Source organism: Phaethon lepturus, unplaced genomic scaffold, assembly GCF_000687285.1.
Source record: "Phaethon lepturus isolate BGI_N335 unplaced genomic scaffold, ASM68728v1 scaffold1420, whole genome shotgun sequence".
NCBI classification, from domain to species: Eukaryota; Metazoa; Chordata; class Aves; order Phaethontiformes; family Phaethontidae; genus Phaethon; species Phaethon lepturus.
This window is the reverse complement of record NW_010513800.1, coordinates 25,742-41,400: the sequence shown is the minus strand read 5'-3', so window position 1 is coordinate 41,400 and position 15,659 is coordinate 25,742. Positions and strand designations below refer to the sequence as shown.

General features: G+C 36.8%; 1 protein-coding gene across 1 annotated transcript in view; it reads left to right on the top strand.

Annotated features, from left to right (window-relative positions):
* Positions 1-8: 8 nt before the first annotated feature.
* Positions 9-15,659, top strand: part of NPHP3 (nephronophthisis 3 (adolescent)) — a gene marked incomplete at its 5' end in the record, with an annotated part of 28,092 nt that continues 12,441 nt past the window's right edge. Inside the window, 15 exons of the mRNA XM_010290928.1 lie at positions 9-188; positions 580-705; positions 1,980-2,130; positions 3,692-3,844; positions 5,188-5,321; positions 5,571-5,731; positions 7,305-7,452; positions 8,008-8,082; positions 9,231-9,431; positions 10,879-10,982; positions 11,673-11,787; positions 12,685-12,828; positions 13,361-13,458; positions 13,938-14,040; positions 14,646-14,728. Coding sequence (XP_010289230.1) covers positions 9-188; positions 580-705; positions 1,980-2,130; positions 3,692-3,844; positions 5,188-5,321; positions 5,571-5,731; positions 7,305-7,452; positions 8,008-8,082; positions 9,231-9,431; positions 10,879-10,982; positions 11,673-11,787; positions 12,685-12,828; positions 13,361-13,458; positions 13,938-14,040; positions 14,646-14,728 — 1,976 coding nt within the window. The remainder of the gene's footprint in view (positions 189-579; positions 706-1,979; positions 2,131-3,691; positions 3,845-5,187; positions 5,322-5,570; positions 5,732-7,304; positions 7,453-8,007; positions 8,083-9,230; positions 9,432-10,878; positions 10,983-11,672; positions 11,788-12,684; positions 12,829-13,360; positions 13,459-13,937; positions 14,041-14,645; positions 14,729-15,659) is intronic.

Below are 15,659 nucleotides of genomic sequence, written 5' to 3'. Positions count from 1 at the left end.
GCGGCCTCATCGGCGCCAGCTTCAAGTCGACGGCCTCGGTGCAGGAGCTGGAGTGCATGGCCGAGTACGAGCGCCTGAAGAAGGAGTACGACATCTTCCGTGTCAGCAAGAACAACGAAGTGGCCTCCATGGTGAAGAAGGAGGCCAAGCTGGACAGGGAGAACAAGCGGCTGCGCGCTGAGCTACAGGTAGCTCCCGCAGCCCTCCCAGAGGAGGGGGCCAAGCGGCGAAGCGGAACCCTTAACGTGAGGCTGTGAAGGGCTTGTCCCACTTCCCAGGAAAGCTGCGTCAGGGAGTTGATGGGTGCGATGGCTTTTCCTGCCCAAGCAAGACAGGGTGCTGGAGAAGTGGTGCGTTGCCTCAGTGCCATCATGGCAAGGCGTCGGGGTGCGGTCAGGGTGTGCCTCTGGGGACGGGGACTGCACGATGCTTGGCTGTCATCCATGGAGCAAGGAGAGAGATGTAGGATGCTGGGATAACATTGTGTTTAGACCTGATTTTCACTAGCTGAAAAGTAGTTTAAAACCTTTTATCAGCAATTGCTCTCACTCAGAAAAATGGTGTATTAAATGTTTTCAGGCACTTCAGAAAACTTACCAGAAAATACTTAGAGAGAAAGAAAGCGCATTAGAAGCTAAATACCAAGCCATGGAGAGAGCTGCTACTTTTGAACATGATCGAGACAAGGTCAAAAGGCAATTCAAGGTATGGCTTGACTTTTCTTTTCCTGGCAAGATGACCAAAAATAAGGTAGATGTCACTTGGCCGCATTCCCCCAATGAATTCTTCTCCAATAGCTTTTATGAGGATCTTTCATAAAAAAAAAAAAAAAAACAAAAAAAAACAAAAAAAAACCAAAAAAACATCATAGCTGTAGCTGCCTATTTCCTTTAAGGTAATCTTACCAAAACTTCTCTGTAAAACTACAAGAAAAAAGTAGAAAATAACTTTTTAAATATTAAAAGGAGACTATGCAGTGATGCATTTTACAACTAAATTCATGCGTTTTTTGAACACAGGAATATATTCATATTTGAGAGTGACAGGAAAACATGGGCTGCAGACTGACACATGCTGAAGGAATGTATAAACAGAGAGTTCCATTATTTCTGAATAAATTTGTTTAACACTTCTGACTTACATTAAAGAAAAATGTGTATTGGCACATCTCTTTTGGCTGCCAAAATACGATAGCCAGTTAAAGACATAAGCCTTTGCACTTTCTGGAGGGATCACTTGAAAGGCCAAGCTCATGCTTTTGCTTTTCCCTTGCCACAGGTGGTGATATTTCTACCATCCAAAACAGGCCAATAGGTCCTGGTTTTGCACTGTTTTCAAGGTTCTTGATGTCTTTAATTGTAATAGGTGTTCATGTTTGGCAGATAGATAAGAGGATTGGTTTTGACCTTATTTAAGAAAATAAGACTTGAAGATTTCATCTCTTTCTATTTAAATCTAGGTTTGTGTTTTCTTTCCCCCATGATAGTAATAACAGCACAGCTGGAGATGCTTGATCACTTTCTATCTTAGGAAATTTAAAATTCCTCAACAATCAAAATTAAATATGAGTTGTTATGTAAATGTAAAAAAATACATGGCAGTATAGAAGGGAACCTTTGAAAAAAATTATAGCATATAGAGATTTTAGAAGACAATAAACTTTAAAAAGTGAAGAAAGTTACATGCCATTTTAAATGAACTTCCCCTACTAATGCAGGCTTCTAACTTTTAGAACAGTATGCTAAGGTTTAAAATGGTAAGATTTTAAAAATAGATAATGTTAAACTATGTTTACCTGCTCATTTATAGGCTCCTGATGGCTTCTTTTTCCACATTTTCATACTTTTGCCTGCTAAATCAATGCTAGAAACTTATTTTTCCAGTTGAAAGTATAATAACGTGAATTCAGGAACTGATACTAAATTTTAAAAGATTTATGGTTTGTATTTCTTTTTTTTTTTTTTCTTTCCTGCTCATAGATTTTTAGAGAAACTAAAGAAAATGAGATTCAGGACTTACTGAGGGCCAAACGAGAGCTAGAAGCAAAACTTCAGAGACTCCAGGCCCAAGGAATCCAAGTGTTTGATCCTGAAGAGTCTGATTCTGATGATAATTGTACAGATGTTATGGGTGAGAATTTAATCCCCAGCATTTTGTATTGGAACATGACTGAAGTCTGAATAGTAAAGCACAAGACAAATATTCATGTTCTTTTGAAAAAAAGTTTTGTTAATCTGGTTGAAAAGCAACATGAAGTAGTTTAAAGGGTAAAAGCAGCTGACTTTACAAACTTGGTTTAGATTGGGGGAGCCCCACGTTTCTGGTCTTATGAATGAAGAGATGAAGAAAACAGAGCACTGTCTAGACACAGTGACTGGAACATTTTTGTTAAATTGTTCCGTGAAGAATTATGAGTTTTCTAGTCTTTTCTGAGTTTTCTGATTCTAGATCTGAGAGGTCATGTTCCAAAGGATCCAGAAAGCACACCTGAAACTGGAGGGACTCTCAGATAGGCTTACTGTCTGTGGATGGTGAAGTATGCCAGTCTCATCTGCTGAACTTTTCAGAATAGCAGAGTTGGATATTTAAAAAACATGAACTGACCAAAAGAGTCATTTTATTGAAGAATTTCTTGAATGGGAAGCCTTGGCAAACTTAATGACATAAAAGGCAAAACCTTGTATATACTGTAAGAGGTATTTGATAACACGGGAAGGATTCAGATAGGTCTGTGATCAGTCCACTGACTTTGTATCTGATTCAAAATAGAGCAATAATTGTAGCAGACGGTTAGCACCTTAACACTCTTAAGGATGGCCACCGTTACTTCTTGCACCATGCAGGGTTACTCAAGAAAAACTGCATGCAAGTCCTGTTGCTTAACCTTTGTTTTGCTTATTGAGGTATATCAACTGTCACATCTTGACAGGAGTATACATATGCAATCTTTAAAAGTAGAAATGTTTCAAAATGCAGTGATTGGCTTTCTGCATAGTAATTATGCATTTGATGAACTTCAGTGGTACAGATAGTCTTGTTTTCTTTTATGTATTTTTTCTGTCTTCTTTTGTGTTAAATTAATTTCTGAATTCATTCCTCCCTTTTTACCTTTTGCTAAGTGTTTTTGAATTTCCTTATTTTCTCCATGGAAGATTTATTTAACATCTTGAAAGTTGTATATTGATTGGCAGAAGTGTAATCCAAGAATATTTCAAAGAGATAATGTGAAAGCTCTTTTGCATAGCAGAAAAAGAAATAGAAAAATATATTTTAAAATAGAAAAGATAATATTTCAATTGTGATTTACAGCCCCTTTATGCTTTTTCCAATGCTGGAACATTCCTGAACAAAAGTTGTCAATTTTGTGATATGCACAAATGACTGCAGCGATACTGTTTTCCTGATTTGTAATGCAAGTCAGCATTTGAACCCAACAGATGTGAGCAATCCGTGTAATAACAAGTATTAGCAAATAACTTCATCCTTCAGCAGTGTGGCTCCTCATTAACTTCGGACCAGAGCCCATTTAGAACTAGGCACACAAAGATGTGAGCAGATCTGCTAACAGAGAAAAAATTATGATCAGTGGCATGTGGCAGTAGGTTTCAGGTGGAGTATTTAAGCTTGATAGTTTACCTTGTTTAGTGACAATGAAGAGGTGTTTTGTGTTTTTTTTTTTCCCCAATATTAGCTACTGGGGCACAATCTGAGTATTGGAATGGAGGAGCTTTGGGAAGCGAGCCATCCATGGGTAGCATGATGCAACTTCAGCAATCTTTCAGAGGGCCTGAATTTGCTCATAGCTCTATAGATGTTGAGGGACCATTTGCAAATATAAACAGAGGTAAGTAATGGTGGTTTGTTTTTCTGGGATTATATGTATCTCTGTAATTTTTCTATCCATTCCTAAGTAATTCTGTTCTTAGCTTCTTTTATATCCATTCTTGGGTAGTTCACTTAAAGGGTTATTTGGAATTCTTTGTAAAAATAAAAGGAACTGTAGCTGTAGATGCGAAGTTATGTTTAATGTATTTGGTGACTATGGTATATGCAGCAGTGATTTTAGCAAGCAGCAGTGAATAGTGCTTTGTTGTGAGTAAACCAAATACCATTTTGTTGACTGAGGAAGATAATGATCTTTCTTTCAATATCCGCTGGTGTTCTTTTTTCCGTTTTTATTCACATTCTCTGCTTCCTCGGTAGGAATATTACATTTGTATTAGAGTAAACTATATCCCTGTTTTTTTCATTTGATTTGCATGGGTTTTGAGTTGGTTTAGGGGCATTCATGGTAATCTGATTGCAAGACCAGGATGTATGCATTGTTATGTGGATCGGTGTTAGATATTTTGTTATCACTAATTGTTGCTTTTGAACTTTGTCTCCCAAATGGCCTCTTGTAAATTGTCTTCCGATGCTCTGGTTTCCCTCACTGTTTTCCTGGCCCTGGAACCCCTCTGCATATAGTTGACACTGCTGGCAGTTTCTCCCTTTTTTCTTCAATCCTTCAGGCTCCAATTCAGAAGTCTGTGCCTGCAAAATGGGGTGCGGGAGGTTGCGGGGGGCTACTCTGTGGTGGCTCCAGCTTCATACACAAAGCCTTTCATCATCCCATGTGGTACTGAAAGGAGAACCTATTCCTATGTTGAAAGAATGACCAGTCACAAAATGAAGAACCGAAGAAAGTTTAGAGTTCATTGCTTCTATAGGGAATTGACATACAGTACTACAGACTGTATCTTAAGAAGAGGAAATTCCCATAATGTTTCGCTGTCATTTGTTCGCATGGTCTAATTGAAGTACGTGTACATCTGGGGAAAAAAAAAGTTCAATTATGAGTGATTTTATTATTCCTGCATATTTTTACTTATTTTACAACTATCAGCTTGATTTTGTGGATACATTTCATTGATCCTATTTAAAGGAAATATCATGGTAATGGTAATATGAATATATTTAACACTGTTGTTTTGCCACATTATCAAGTTATATTACTTTATCAGATGATACAGGTTCTCCAAATTCATAAAATTAAAACAGTTGAGTAAGAATGTTACTACTATTTTAGATAAAATGTAATAATGTTCATAAGATGTTCATAATATTAAGAGGTGATGGGTTATCTGTTAGGCAGTGTAATCAGGTGTGAAGATCTCTAGACTTCATTTTGTTTGTTTTCTTTGGCAGATGATTGGGATGCTGCTGTTGCCAGTTTATTACAGGTTACTCCTCTGTTTTCCCACTCTCTGTGGAGTAACACTGTAAGATGTTTTATTATTAGTACTGATGAGACTCAACCAGAAGTGGACATCTTCTTTAGAGTGAGTACCTCACAAACTTATGCTAACTTTTATGCTGTTTTGTCTCCACTGTGATACTTACTCAGAAGTTTGTCTAATATTTCTTGAAAGCTTTAGTGGGTGTAGCCTGATTTCAGTGAAGTCAGTGAAAGTATTGTCAAGGACTTCAGGGGAAGAAACTACATAGAGAAAAGAAACAGATTTATCTAGTAGGTCCTCAATGCTATGCAGATTTAGTAATAAAGCACCATTATTCAAATTTTCTTTCAGAACTACTCACCAAAACTTCAAAGAATCTGTGAAACCATGGGGTACTTCTTTCAAATTGTTCATTTTTCAGCAGAAAATGAGAGGCCTCTTAAGGATGTGAGAAAATGGGAGATTGAAAAAAGTTCGTTAGTCATTTTGCTCCTGCATTTAACTTTGCCAAGGTAAGTATTTTCCAGACTGGTAAAGCAAATAGAAACTGGTAATTTATGCAGCGTGCATATCTTATGAAAATGTATGTGATGCTTTGCTCAGTACATTTCCTAAAGCTAGTATCTTCTAAGTTATATTCCTTCAAACTTTAGGTTTGCTGGTGCAGACAGTTAAAAAAAAATGTATCAGCTGTGTATCATTTCCTTTTTCTTGTAGCTACTGATTCTTTTAAAATAGAGTGTGAAAGATGTCTTCATAATGTAGAAATGTTTTGCTTTCCAAGAGCAGCTCTTCAGCTCTCTTTCATGCATATTGCTGGAGTCTTAGGAATTCAAGATGGCTGGTGTGAATGTCCTCAGTCTTTTTTCATTTGCTTATCTAGTCTTACACCAGTCTGTAGTATTTTGGTTTTGTTCTGTCATATACTATTTTCTATCTTTGGCCATTTTTCAGACTCTGGCTGAAAAATTTTTCATGGCTTTTGCGTAGTATCTTATGCTAAGTTTCTGCAACTTCATTTACTGGAGTAAGGATGTTTTATGACAAATGGTGATTCAATGTGTTCTGTTTGTTCAGTGAGTAATTTCCTAACCTTCTAGAAGAAGAAATATGACTTATTAAATGAAAAACACCAAACTGGGGGTAATCTTATAATTGTTAGGACTGTTTGTGTTACCCATTTGGGACATCAAATGTCTGGGGAAGAAAGGGCTGTCCTTTCGCTGAAGAAGGAAGAAGAAGGGATTAGAAAAGATAATATTAGAGATCACAGAGTGGTCATTCCAAAACATCTGTATGAATGCAAAAATATGAAAATACTGGTATGCATTAAGTTTCATATTAGGGGTATATTTTGAACTCTAGGGATTTTAAATACTGTTGTATTAGTAGAGCTCTTGCATTAAGTCCTGTTTCTGTAAATAAAACATCTGTCCTCGGAGAATTAAAGGCTGGTTTAAGACACTAGTAGCTAAGATTTACAACAGTGGAGTGCTTCAGGGAAGATGTTGATTTGTTTTCATAGAGGAATGTTACTAGAGCTGCCATATATTTATGCCCTTAGAAAGATAATGTCGGCTGCTGAGGGTATGTTGACACTCTGAGGGGATACTGTCGCCAGAAAACCCAGTTTTACGTATGTGGGTCACAAGTGCTTAAGAATGAAATACGCAAGGAAAAAACCCCACAAAGGAGTATTTCTGCCAACTGTATTCACTTGGAGAGTTGGAAAAACTGTGGTGAAAATTGCGGTGCTCATATAAAGAACATAGTATTTGAGAGATGCTATCTGCTATTGTCAGCATCCCCAAGTTATATAGTCCCTTCTGTGGAACAGCAATAGATTGCTGGGAATGATATCCATGGATATAATTCACATATATAAATGCAAAATGCATATCTCTCTTAGCTGTTCCTTGCTCCAAGTTTATCTTAAATTCCCTACTGAAATATTTGCTCTTTGTTGTAAATAGATATGATTTTTGAATTAGATTTTGCAGTGAAACCCATCTTCAGCGCTTGTGTTGATTGAACTGTTTACTACAGCAGTGTAATATAGCACAAGAATGCTGATTTCCAATCTAGTTGTTTGTTGGAGGACTGTGAAGAAGCCTTCTTGAGAAATCCAGAAGAAAAACCCCGGCTAATTTACCGCAGAAAGGAGGATGGCAGAGTGAGTTCAGTCTCAGTGCAACAGTTAATTGAGCAAATTTCTTACGTGAACAAAGCAAAGGTATGGCATTTTAAAGACTGTTGAATTTTAAAAGGCTTACTTTCCTGCTATAAACAACATCAAGTGCTATCCAGGTTTTAGGAGAAGTTGCATTCCACTCATTGCTCTGGATGCTCATTACATGAGCAGATTGATGAAGCTGAAATTTATGAATGTTATGAAATTTTAATTAGCAGGGGAGAAAAAAAGCCATTGTATTTTCACTGAAAAAAAATTGCTATGATATAAGGATAGAATTTCTCACCTGTGTTTAGCCATTTAAATGGCAAAGCTAATTATCTAGAGTCCCTTTGTAGCCACTTAAGAAGTGTACCTCCAGAGAACCTCCCATCTGAAAATAGATCAGTTGCCATTTACTTCCCTCTACAGAGAAAACTGTGGAGAACAGCTGAAACTAGATGCTCAACTTTTTAAAGCTTAGGCAAAGTGAATCCTACCTAAGGAATGCAACAGAATGGAATTTAAATGTGTTCCAGAATGTTTTTGTTGGAAGTTCGAAATACTGTTCCCAGTTGGATTCAGAGTTGCGTCATGCTTTGCCATTTACTTTTTCAGATGATTGATCATATTGGAGGTGTGGAGGAAGGAGCATATGAAATCTATAATTGTGTGGAAAAGATAATAAAACAGGTAGAGTACATGATGCATTTCAGCTGCTTCTGTTCCTACTCTGATTTATGATCTTAAATGATGTCAGTATGATTACTGTATGCTACTTAGATGTAATTCATAGAATCATAGACTCATAGAATCTTTGACTTGGAAGGGACCTTTAAAGGTCATCTAGTCCAACCCCACTGCAATAAGCAGGGACATCTTCAACTAGATCAGATTGCTCAGAGCCCCGTCCAACCTGACCTTGAATGTTTCCAGGGATGGGGCGTCTACCACCTCTCTGGGCAACCTGTGCCAGTGTTTCACCACGCTCATTGTGAAAAATTTCTTCCTTGCATCTAGACTAAATCTACCCTCTTTTAGTTTAAAACCATTTCCCCTTGTCCTGTTGCTATAGGCCCTGCTAAAAAGTCTGTCCCCATCTTTCTTATAAGTGTCCTTTAAGTACTGGAAGGCTGCAATAAGGTCTCCCCGGAGCTTTCTCTTCTTCAGGCTGAACAACCCCAACTCTCGCCTTGTCCTCATAGGAGAGGTGTTCCATCCCTCTGATCATTTTTGCGGCCCTCCTCTGGACCCACTCCAGCAGGTCCATGTCTTTCTTGTGCTGAGGGCTCCAGAGCTGGATGCAATGCTTCAATTAAGATCAGTTATCAAGATTGATTTGAATTCAAATCAAGATCCAATTCAAATCTTCAAATCAAGATCCAATTCAAATGATCTTTTTGTGTTTTATCATTACTATCTTGCAAGCAAGGAAATCTGCAAGTGGAAAACAAAACCCAGAACTGAGAAGTGCTTTTATGGACAGAAGCAGAAATTATAGGGGAAAGGGATCTATTCATGGCCTAAATTCTCTTTTAATTTCTCTTTATCCATATCATAGGATAAAGAAAGGTTGCATAGTGCATTCTCTCCTTATCTTTCCTTGTGGTGAGTTGCTTCCACTATGAAACCAATGTCTTGAGACCTGTGCATTCAGAGTTAACTTGCTTTCATCTAATTGCTCATTTATTTATGTTGTCCGGTAGCCTAAAAGGAAATGAGCATATTGATGTTAGTAGAGCTGCAGTCATACACAGTGGATTTGAGACTAATACCAAATGTGCCTGCACTGTTAAGAATTATAATTGCAGATTTCTTCATGTAATTTTCTTTTTACTTAGGATATATTGGGATGTGAAATGACAGAACTAGAAGGCAAGGATGTGGGTAATAAGGAAGAATCCACTACTCCTAAGGAAGAATCCACTACTCCTGAAGAAGAAGTTTTTGGTGATGTGTTGTGGGATGCACATGATGAACAAGAACAGATGGAAGCTTTTCAGCAGGCCTGTAATTCAACATGTGAGCTGGGATTTCAGAAAGTAAGTACATTGGAAATGTATATGGATGAAGAGAAAGTCATCACTTATTTCCATCTCCTGTTAGGCAAGATGTACTTCTACAGGAGAAGCCATGTCTGAGAGCATCCTTGAGGCTGTTAACACCTTAGGCTAGAAGAAGCCATATGTCTTACATAGATGGCATATTTATTTTCTGGGAGAGGTGCCAGTTTGTGTGTTGTTGAGTAGCGGCAGTGATGAAGAAGCAGTTGTTGCTCCTACATTGGGGAAAAGCACTATAACAGTGTGCCAGAAGTAGGGTGTTCTAGACTTTGGTCGTTCACAGAAAAGGCTCTGAATGTCATGGTTTTGGGTTTTTTTTCTGAGGAAATCCGAGGTCTCTCTTGACACCTGGAGTTAGGTCTTTTGGAGATGACTAATGAAAGATTTCATATCATCATGCAGCCATACATATGTGAGAAGAACACAGGAAAGTTAAAAGTAGAGAGCTGGAGAGCTGCTGAGTAACTCAGTGCTTACTCATTACTTGAAATAAAATTTTTAAAACATTTCAATTTGAGAGTATCAGGAGCAGTTGTATGTAGGGAAGGTATAATGAATGTAGGAATTAAAAACAATAAAGTGGTCATGGAAGGTGATGCCACAGCTTATTTGGGCAACATTCCTTGATGTTATAATGTAACATAAGCGTGCTGTTTCTGTGTTATTGTATTTAAATTGTTAGTACCCATATTTTACTAGCACAGTTTATTCTTTTACTTCACTGCACGTATATTAGCTATGAGTTGGAGGGTTGTGCCATCTTTACTACATACCAGAATAGTAAAATAATAGAACATTAATAGGAAAAATACTATCTGTATCTTAATGTGCCTCCACTTGTTTTTTGCAGACAAAATATCTCTCCCAAGTGGATGACAGGTGGTTTTTTGTTTGGTTGGTTTTATTTTTTCTCTTGTCATCCTGAACTCTACTACAACATTCTTGGGCATTCATGTGGTGAAATAAAGCCTTTCTTTTGCGTGCTTAGTGCCTCAAAATATCATTCATGGCCGATGCCAACTTTGAAGGTCAAAGGTTTGAATGTTTGTCCTGGCAAACATATCCAGTGCAGTGGAGCTACTGGGGGAAGGAGGGGATGAGGGAAAGCCTGAACAAACATAGTACCCAATTGCTGTACTGTAGTAACACCACCTCAGTTATTAGCACTGAAAGTTCCTATTAAATAGAGTTTTGAAATAAAATGTTTATTTATTTTACACTTTCTTTAACAGAGATAATAAGTTCTGTGGTGTAAATGTTTTATTATAAAATTTATCTCCATTTGTATTATATTGCATTTCAGTAGTTATTCCCTTACCTTAATAAAGCTGTACTTGCATTTTGTATCTAGACAGTTTACAATATCAAGCACTATATTTCTCCCTTAAACACAGGAATATTTGTAGTGGTTGTTTCTTTTTTACAGTATTTTGAACGTCTAAATGACCTAGTAGCAGCACCAGCACCAATTCCACCTCTGCTTGTTTCAGGAGGACCAGGCTCTGGGAAATCTCTCCTTCTGTCGAAATGGTAGTTTAAACCAATTTTTAATTTTTTTTTGTATGAATGAAATTTAAGAAAATAGTTTCCATTACATTTCAAACATCAGTTTAATTAGAGGTAAAATGGGAGTATTTACAAAGCACTGAAGTTATTGAAGCATCCTGAAAAGATTTGTAATAATTGAGTAGCTAATTCCATCTGGACTGCCTTTAACATCTCCCTGTCTTCAGTTGCAACACCTTACAGATCTGTCTTTGCACAGCATTAATAGGTGTTTTCAGTAGCTCAGTAATGTTGCCCTTCTCTGATACCCAAGAGGGTTCCTTTGGAGACTTTTTAACTGAAATAAAGGGAAGATCAGATGTAATAATTTATCATAGAAATGCATTTTATGGTCACCTGTAGGCTATGACAAAATTTGTTGACATAAAAATAAACTGATAGTGTCATTACTTGTTAAAAGCTTAGTGACATGTTACTGTCCAGTGCCAGGAAGGGCACTTGTTAATGGCTATCGGTACTGGGGAGAGCAAAAATGGTATCTGATATTAAAAATTCAATTCTAGTTCAGAAATGTCTCTTCTATTTTGTAAGGTAAACATGGAACACCTCTAGCTCAGACACTCTATCTCCTTTGGCAAAACTGTTAGTCTTTGAGATATATTTGCAAAATTATAGTCTGTGAAGTGCTTTTTTTTTTTTAACTTCTCTCATTAGGATTCAATTGCAACAGAAGCATTCACCAAACACTCTAATTCTTTATCACTTTGTTGGGAGGCCCATGTCTACTAGTTCAGAATCTGCATTGATAATTAAACGCCTTACTTTAAAGGTATGCTGTATTATTACATACCCTGCATTACATGATTCTTTGGAAAGTGCCAGTGTGTGCATGTATGTTGAAAGATAAAATTTTCTACAGGTTTTTCTACATCGGTTAAGAGTAATACAAATGTAAGACATTATAGAGTGGGGGGAATCTGATCCTAAACATGGAATGCAGATCAATTAAGTAGCATCTCTGGGATATTCATAATAGATTGGCATTAGCAGTTACGCTTCCAGTGACTTATATTGATGGCTTATGAAACCATATAAGATTCTTCCAAAATTTCCTGCCATCTGGCCAATGAGAGAGGCAGGTGGTATCTCTTCTGTCTATGTGCTCAGAAACCTGAGGCTGTATTCACCAGTTGGTGCTATATTGTTCCTAGACTAGTCTCTCTCCTATGTTAATTTATTTTTTTAATTGTGTGTTAGGTATGTGGGGAGTAAGTGAGGAGTATTTTTGTGCCAGGGTCAGAGCTTTCTTTTTCCCTCACAGGGTGGCACTAAGGACCTCACAGGACAAAACCCTTTAGAGAAATGAAATCAATTGGGCTCTCCTTGTAATTTTCTCATGTACTTTAGAAGTCTGCCAGTTCAACCTGTGCAACTTGTATGCCTTTTAAGTCTCCAAATTCCTCATCCATTGTGTAAATCCAGGTTTTCTCTCCAGAATTTACACAATGAGTTCAATAAATATTTTTTGTTCCACATATGCCAGCATTCTGCATATACTAGAAAGAAAGAGTTCTGTGTAAACTTGACTAGAAAAATTGCCCCAAAATCATGCGTTGGTTTTGGGTTTTTTTTTTTTCCTCTTGTGTCTTGTGCCTGTAGGACTTCTTTCAACTATCCTGGTTGATTTTTAAGGTAAAATTTGTTATATATGTTTATAATTATGCAGCTTATGCAGCACTCTTGGTTAGTGTCACCTCTGACTTTGGATCCAGCTAAACTTCTGGAAGAGTTTCCCCGCTGGCTGGAAAAACTTTCTGCACGTCATCAAGGCAGTATTATTATAATTATTGATTCTATTGACCAAATACAGGTATGTGTCAGTCTAAAAGAAACTTTTACTATTGTAATAGGTTCAGCTATATCTGTTTAACAGAAAAAATAAATGTTTGCTTTGCTCTAAAGAGTACCTGTAGAAAATAGTTTTGCAAAAAGTGCAGATGAGTTTAAATAGTCTTTCATTTTTATAGATAAAATTTGTTGCTGGATTTTTTTTTTTTTTTCCTAACTTTATTATAAGACCTTAATTTTTGGGCAGTCCAGTTACATTATTTGTTCAAAGATGTAAGGCTGTGAGCTGACTTATTGGGGCATGTCAATAGCATAGTCTTTATGAGGTGAACATTTCAACAGTAGTATTCCATCTGCTTTATTTAATGTACAGTCATGCTGATACATATCAATGGATCATTTAGTACTGTTTCAAGAACCAGATATGAACAATTTTTAAGGGTACTGGAGAATTTAAGACTCCTTTCACTGAGCTGTGCAGTTAATGAAATGTATCAACTTCTGGAATTGTTTTGAACAACCTTTTTATTAAGTAAACAAAATTTGTTTTTAAGCAAGCTGAGAAGCACATGAAGTGGCTGATAGATCCACTGCCAGTGAATGTAAGAGTGATTGTATCAGTGAATGTAGAAACATGTCCACAGGCTTGGAGGTATGTTGTATTTCTGGGATGTTTCAAAGTAGCCAGGGTTAGAATTGTTGTTTCAAGTTACAGTTACTCACTGAAGAGCAAACAGCCAGATTTGTCAAGACCTGAAGATTTAATAGGATAAGGTTCTGCAACCATTGAGGGCAACAAAAGCTTCTCTGTTGTAACTGCAATGAGGACAGGTTTTAGCTGTTGGGAAACCAGATTTTTGTTTTACTTTGATAGAGCTATCCACATGGCTATGTGAAAGAGGATCTTAAACGCAGTCAGATGCACATCAGGAACTACCATACCATGATGTATATCCAGGATAAAGCTAAAAGTGGAAATTTGTGATGACTAGAATTTCTTAGTAGCAGGGAATAGCTTCAATTACTGCTTTGATGTTGATCTTTAAAAAGCTCTGGAACTTTGATGTCTTTTTTTCCTTTTGTGTGCTACTTAATAAGGTCTAAATATGACTTTGTTCTCTCTTATCAAAGGTTGTGGCCCACTCTTCATCTTGATCCACTGAATTCCAAAGATGTTAAATCTCTCATTAGTGCTGAATGTAACTCTGCAAATGTTAAATTGACTAAAGAGCAGGTAAGTCTGTTGCAGTTCTTCTAAAGTACCTTACTCTAGTATAACTTTTAATGAAAAGAAAGATGAAATAAGCCTAGCTGCCAAAAGAAAGTATTACATTTAGCTAACTAAATGCTGCTGCTCAAGACAGCATGTAGTTTGAATATTTTTATCCCATGGCTCATAGCACTGACACACAGATGGAACAGCATAAATTATTAACACAAAAACAATGTAGTTGCACATATTGCTGTAAACATGTTCTTTTATGTTACAATAGTAGAATGTTTAGTATTGCATAATACTGTAACAATGATTGGCAGAGTGGGGAAAAAAGTGTTTTACCTCTTTGCCTTGGAGTCCGATTCTGTAAGGTAATCCTCATCTTGAGAGATGTAATGATTAGATCCTAACTCTTTTCATCTTAAATTGAAAAGAACTTTCACTCTTATGCTTGTGTAGCTTGAAAAACATGCAATATTTTGTGCACTAGTTACCATGTCACAGTCTTCAGATGCTACCAATAGAAGCATATGTAAAACTTCTATTTTCTTGTCAAACACTGAATATTTTATTGGTATGGTTAATTTCATCTTGGCTCACAGATTTTGATGAAAATGTTGTAGGAAAAGAAGCTTGAGAGACATTGTCGTTCTGCCACAACTTGCAATGCTTTGTATGTCACTCTCTTGGGCAAAACCATTGCTTGGTAAGTTGAGATGATCTTGAAATTATGCTGCTCATCGCTAGATTAGGAGGACTTCAAGTAGGTTTGTTAGCATTTTGAAATACATTCATTTAACATAGAATGAATCTTGTTAAGAAAAAACAGTGGAGTGGTATATGAAGTTTTCCCCCCTCACTGACTGTGAATGCAATGGGAAGAAAAATCAGAGAGTATACAATCGCCATTTTGATACTAAGTGAATCCAAATACCTGTATCTGTCTGTTTTCAGCTCTTCTGTTTTTCTTTTATTTTTCTGTTGTTCTGCTTTCTGGGTATGTCAGTTGCTTCAATGCTTTTTAAAGGTATGTGGAGAATATTGGTACTGTTTTGTTAAACAGTTTAATTCAGGTCTGTTGTATTTACTGATGTACCAGATAGTTTGCCTCATAGATTTTTAAGGCTAAAAGGAAGTTCAGCACCTGTTTCTTTTAACAACCTGCATATGGTACTTTGCCCTATAATTCCTGCTGTGGAGAAAATTAATCTTTCCTCTTGTGCAAAATAATACTGAATAAGTGCATTGGCTTATTTATCCTAGACTTCCATCTTCTTGAGAAGGTTGCATTTTTAGTTTAGACACTCCCAGAAGATGATACACTGATTGGTAATTTACTTTGGGTGACTGATTTTCATTATTTTTTGTTTCTGTTTTATGTCCTAGAATGCTTAATTGCTCCTGAAAACATGCTTTGTAAAAGCATTAAATGAAACAGCAGCATGTGGTTTTATCTTTATCCAACCTGATGTTCTTATTCTGTACTCCTGCTGGAGGAAGGAACACTTCAACGTACTTTTTTTTTTTTTAAATAAATATGTTACAGTTATATAGAGAAATCTGACAATAGGACAGAAGGTGGCTTCAGGAATTCACCTCTTTTGTGTTTAATCTCACCAGGTGCTGCGCACCTTTTA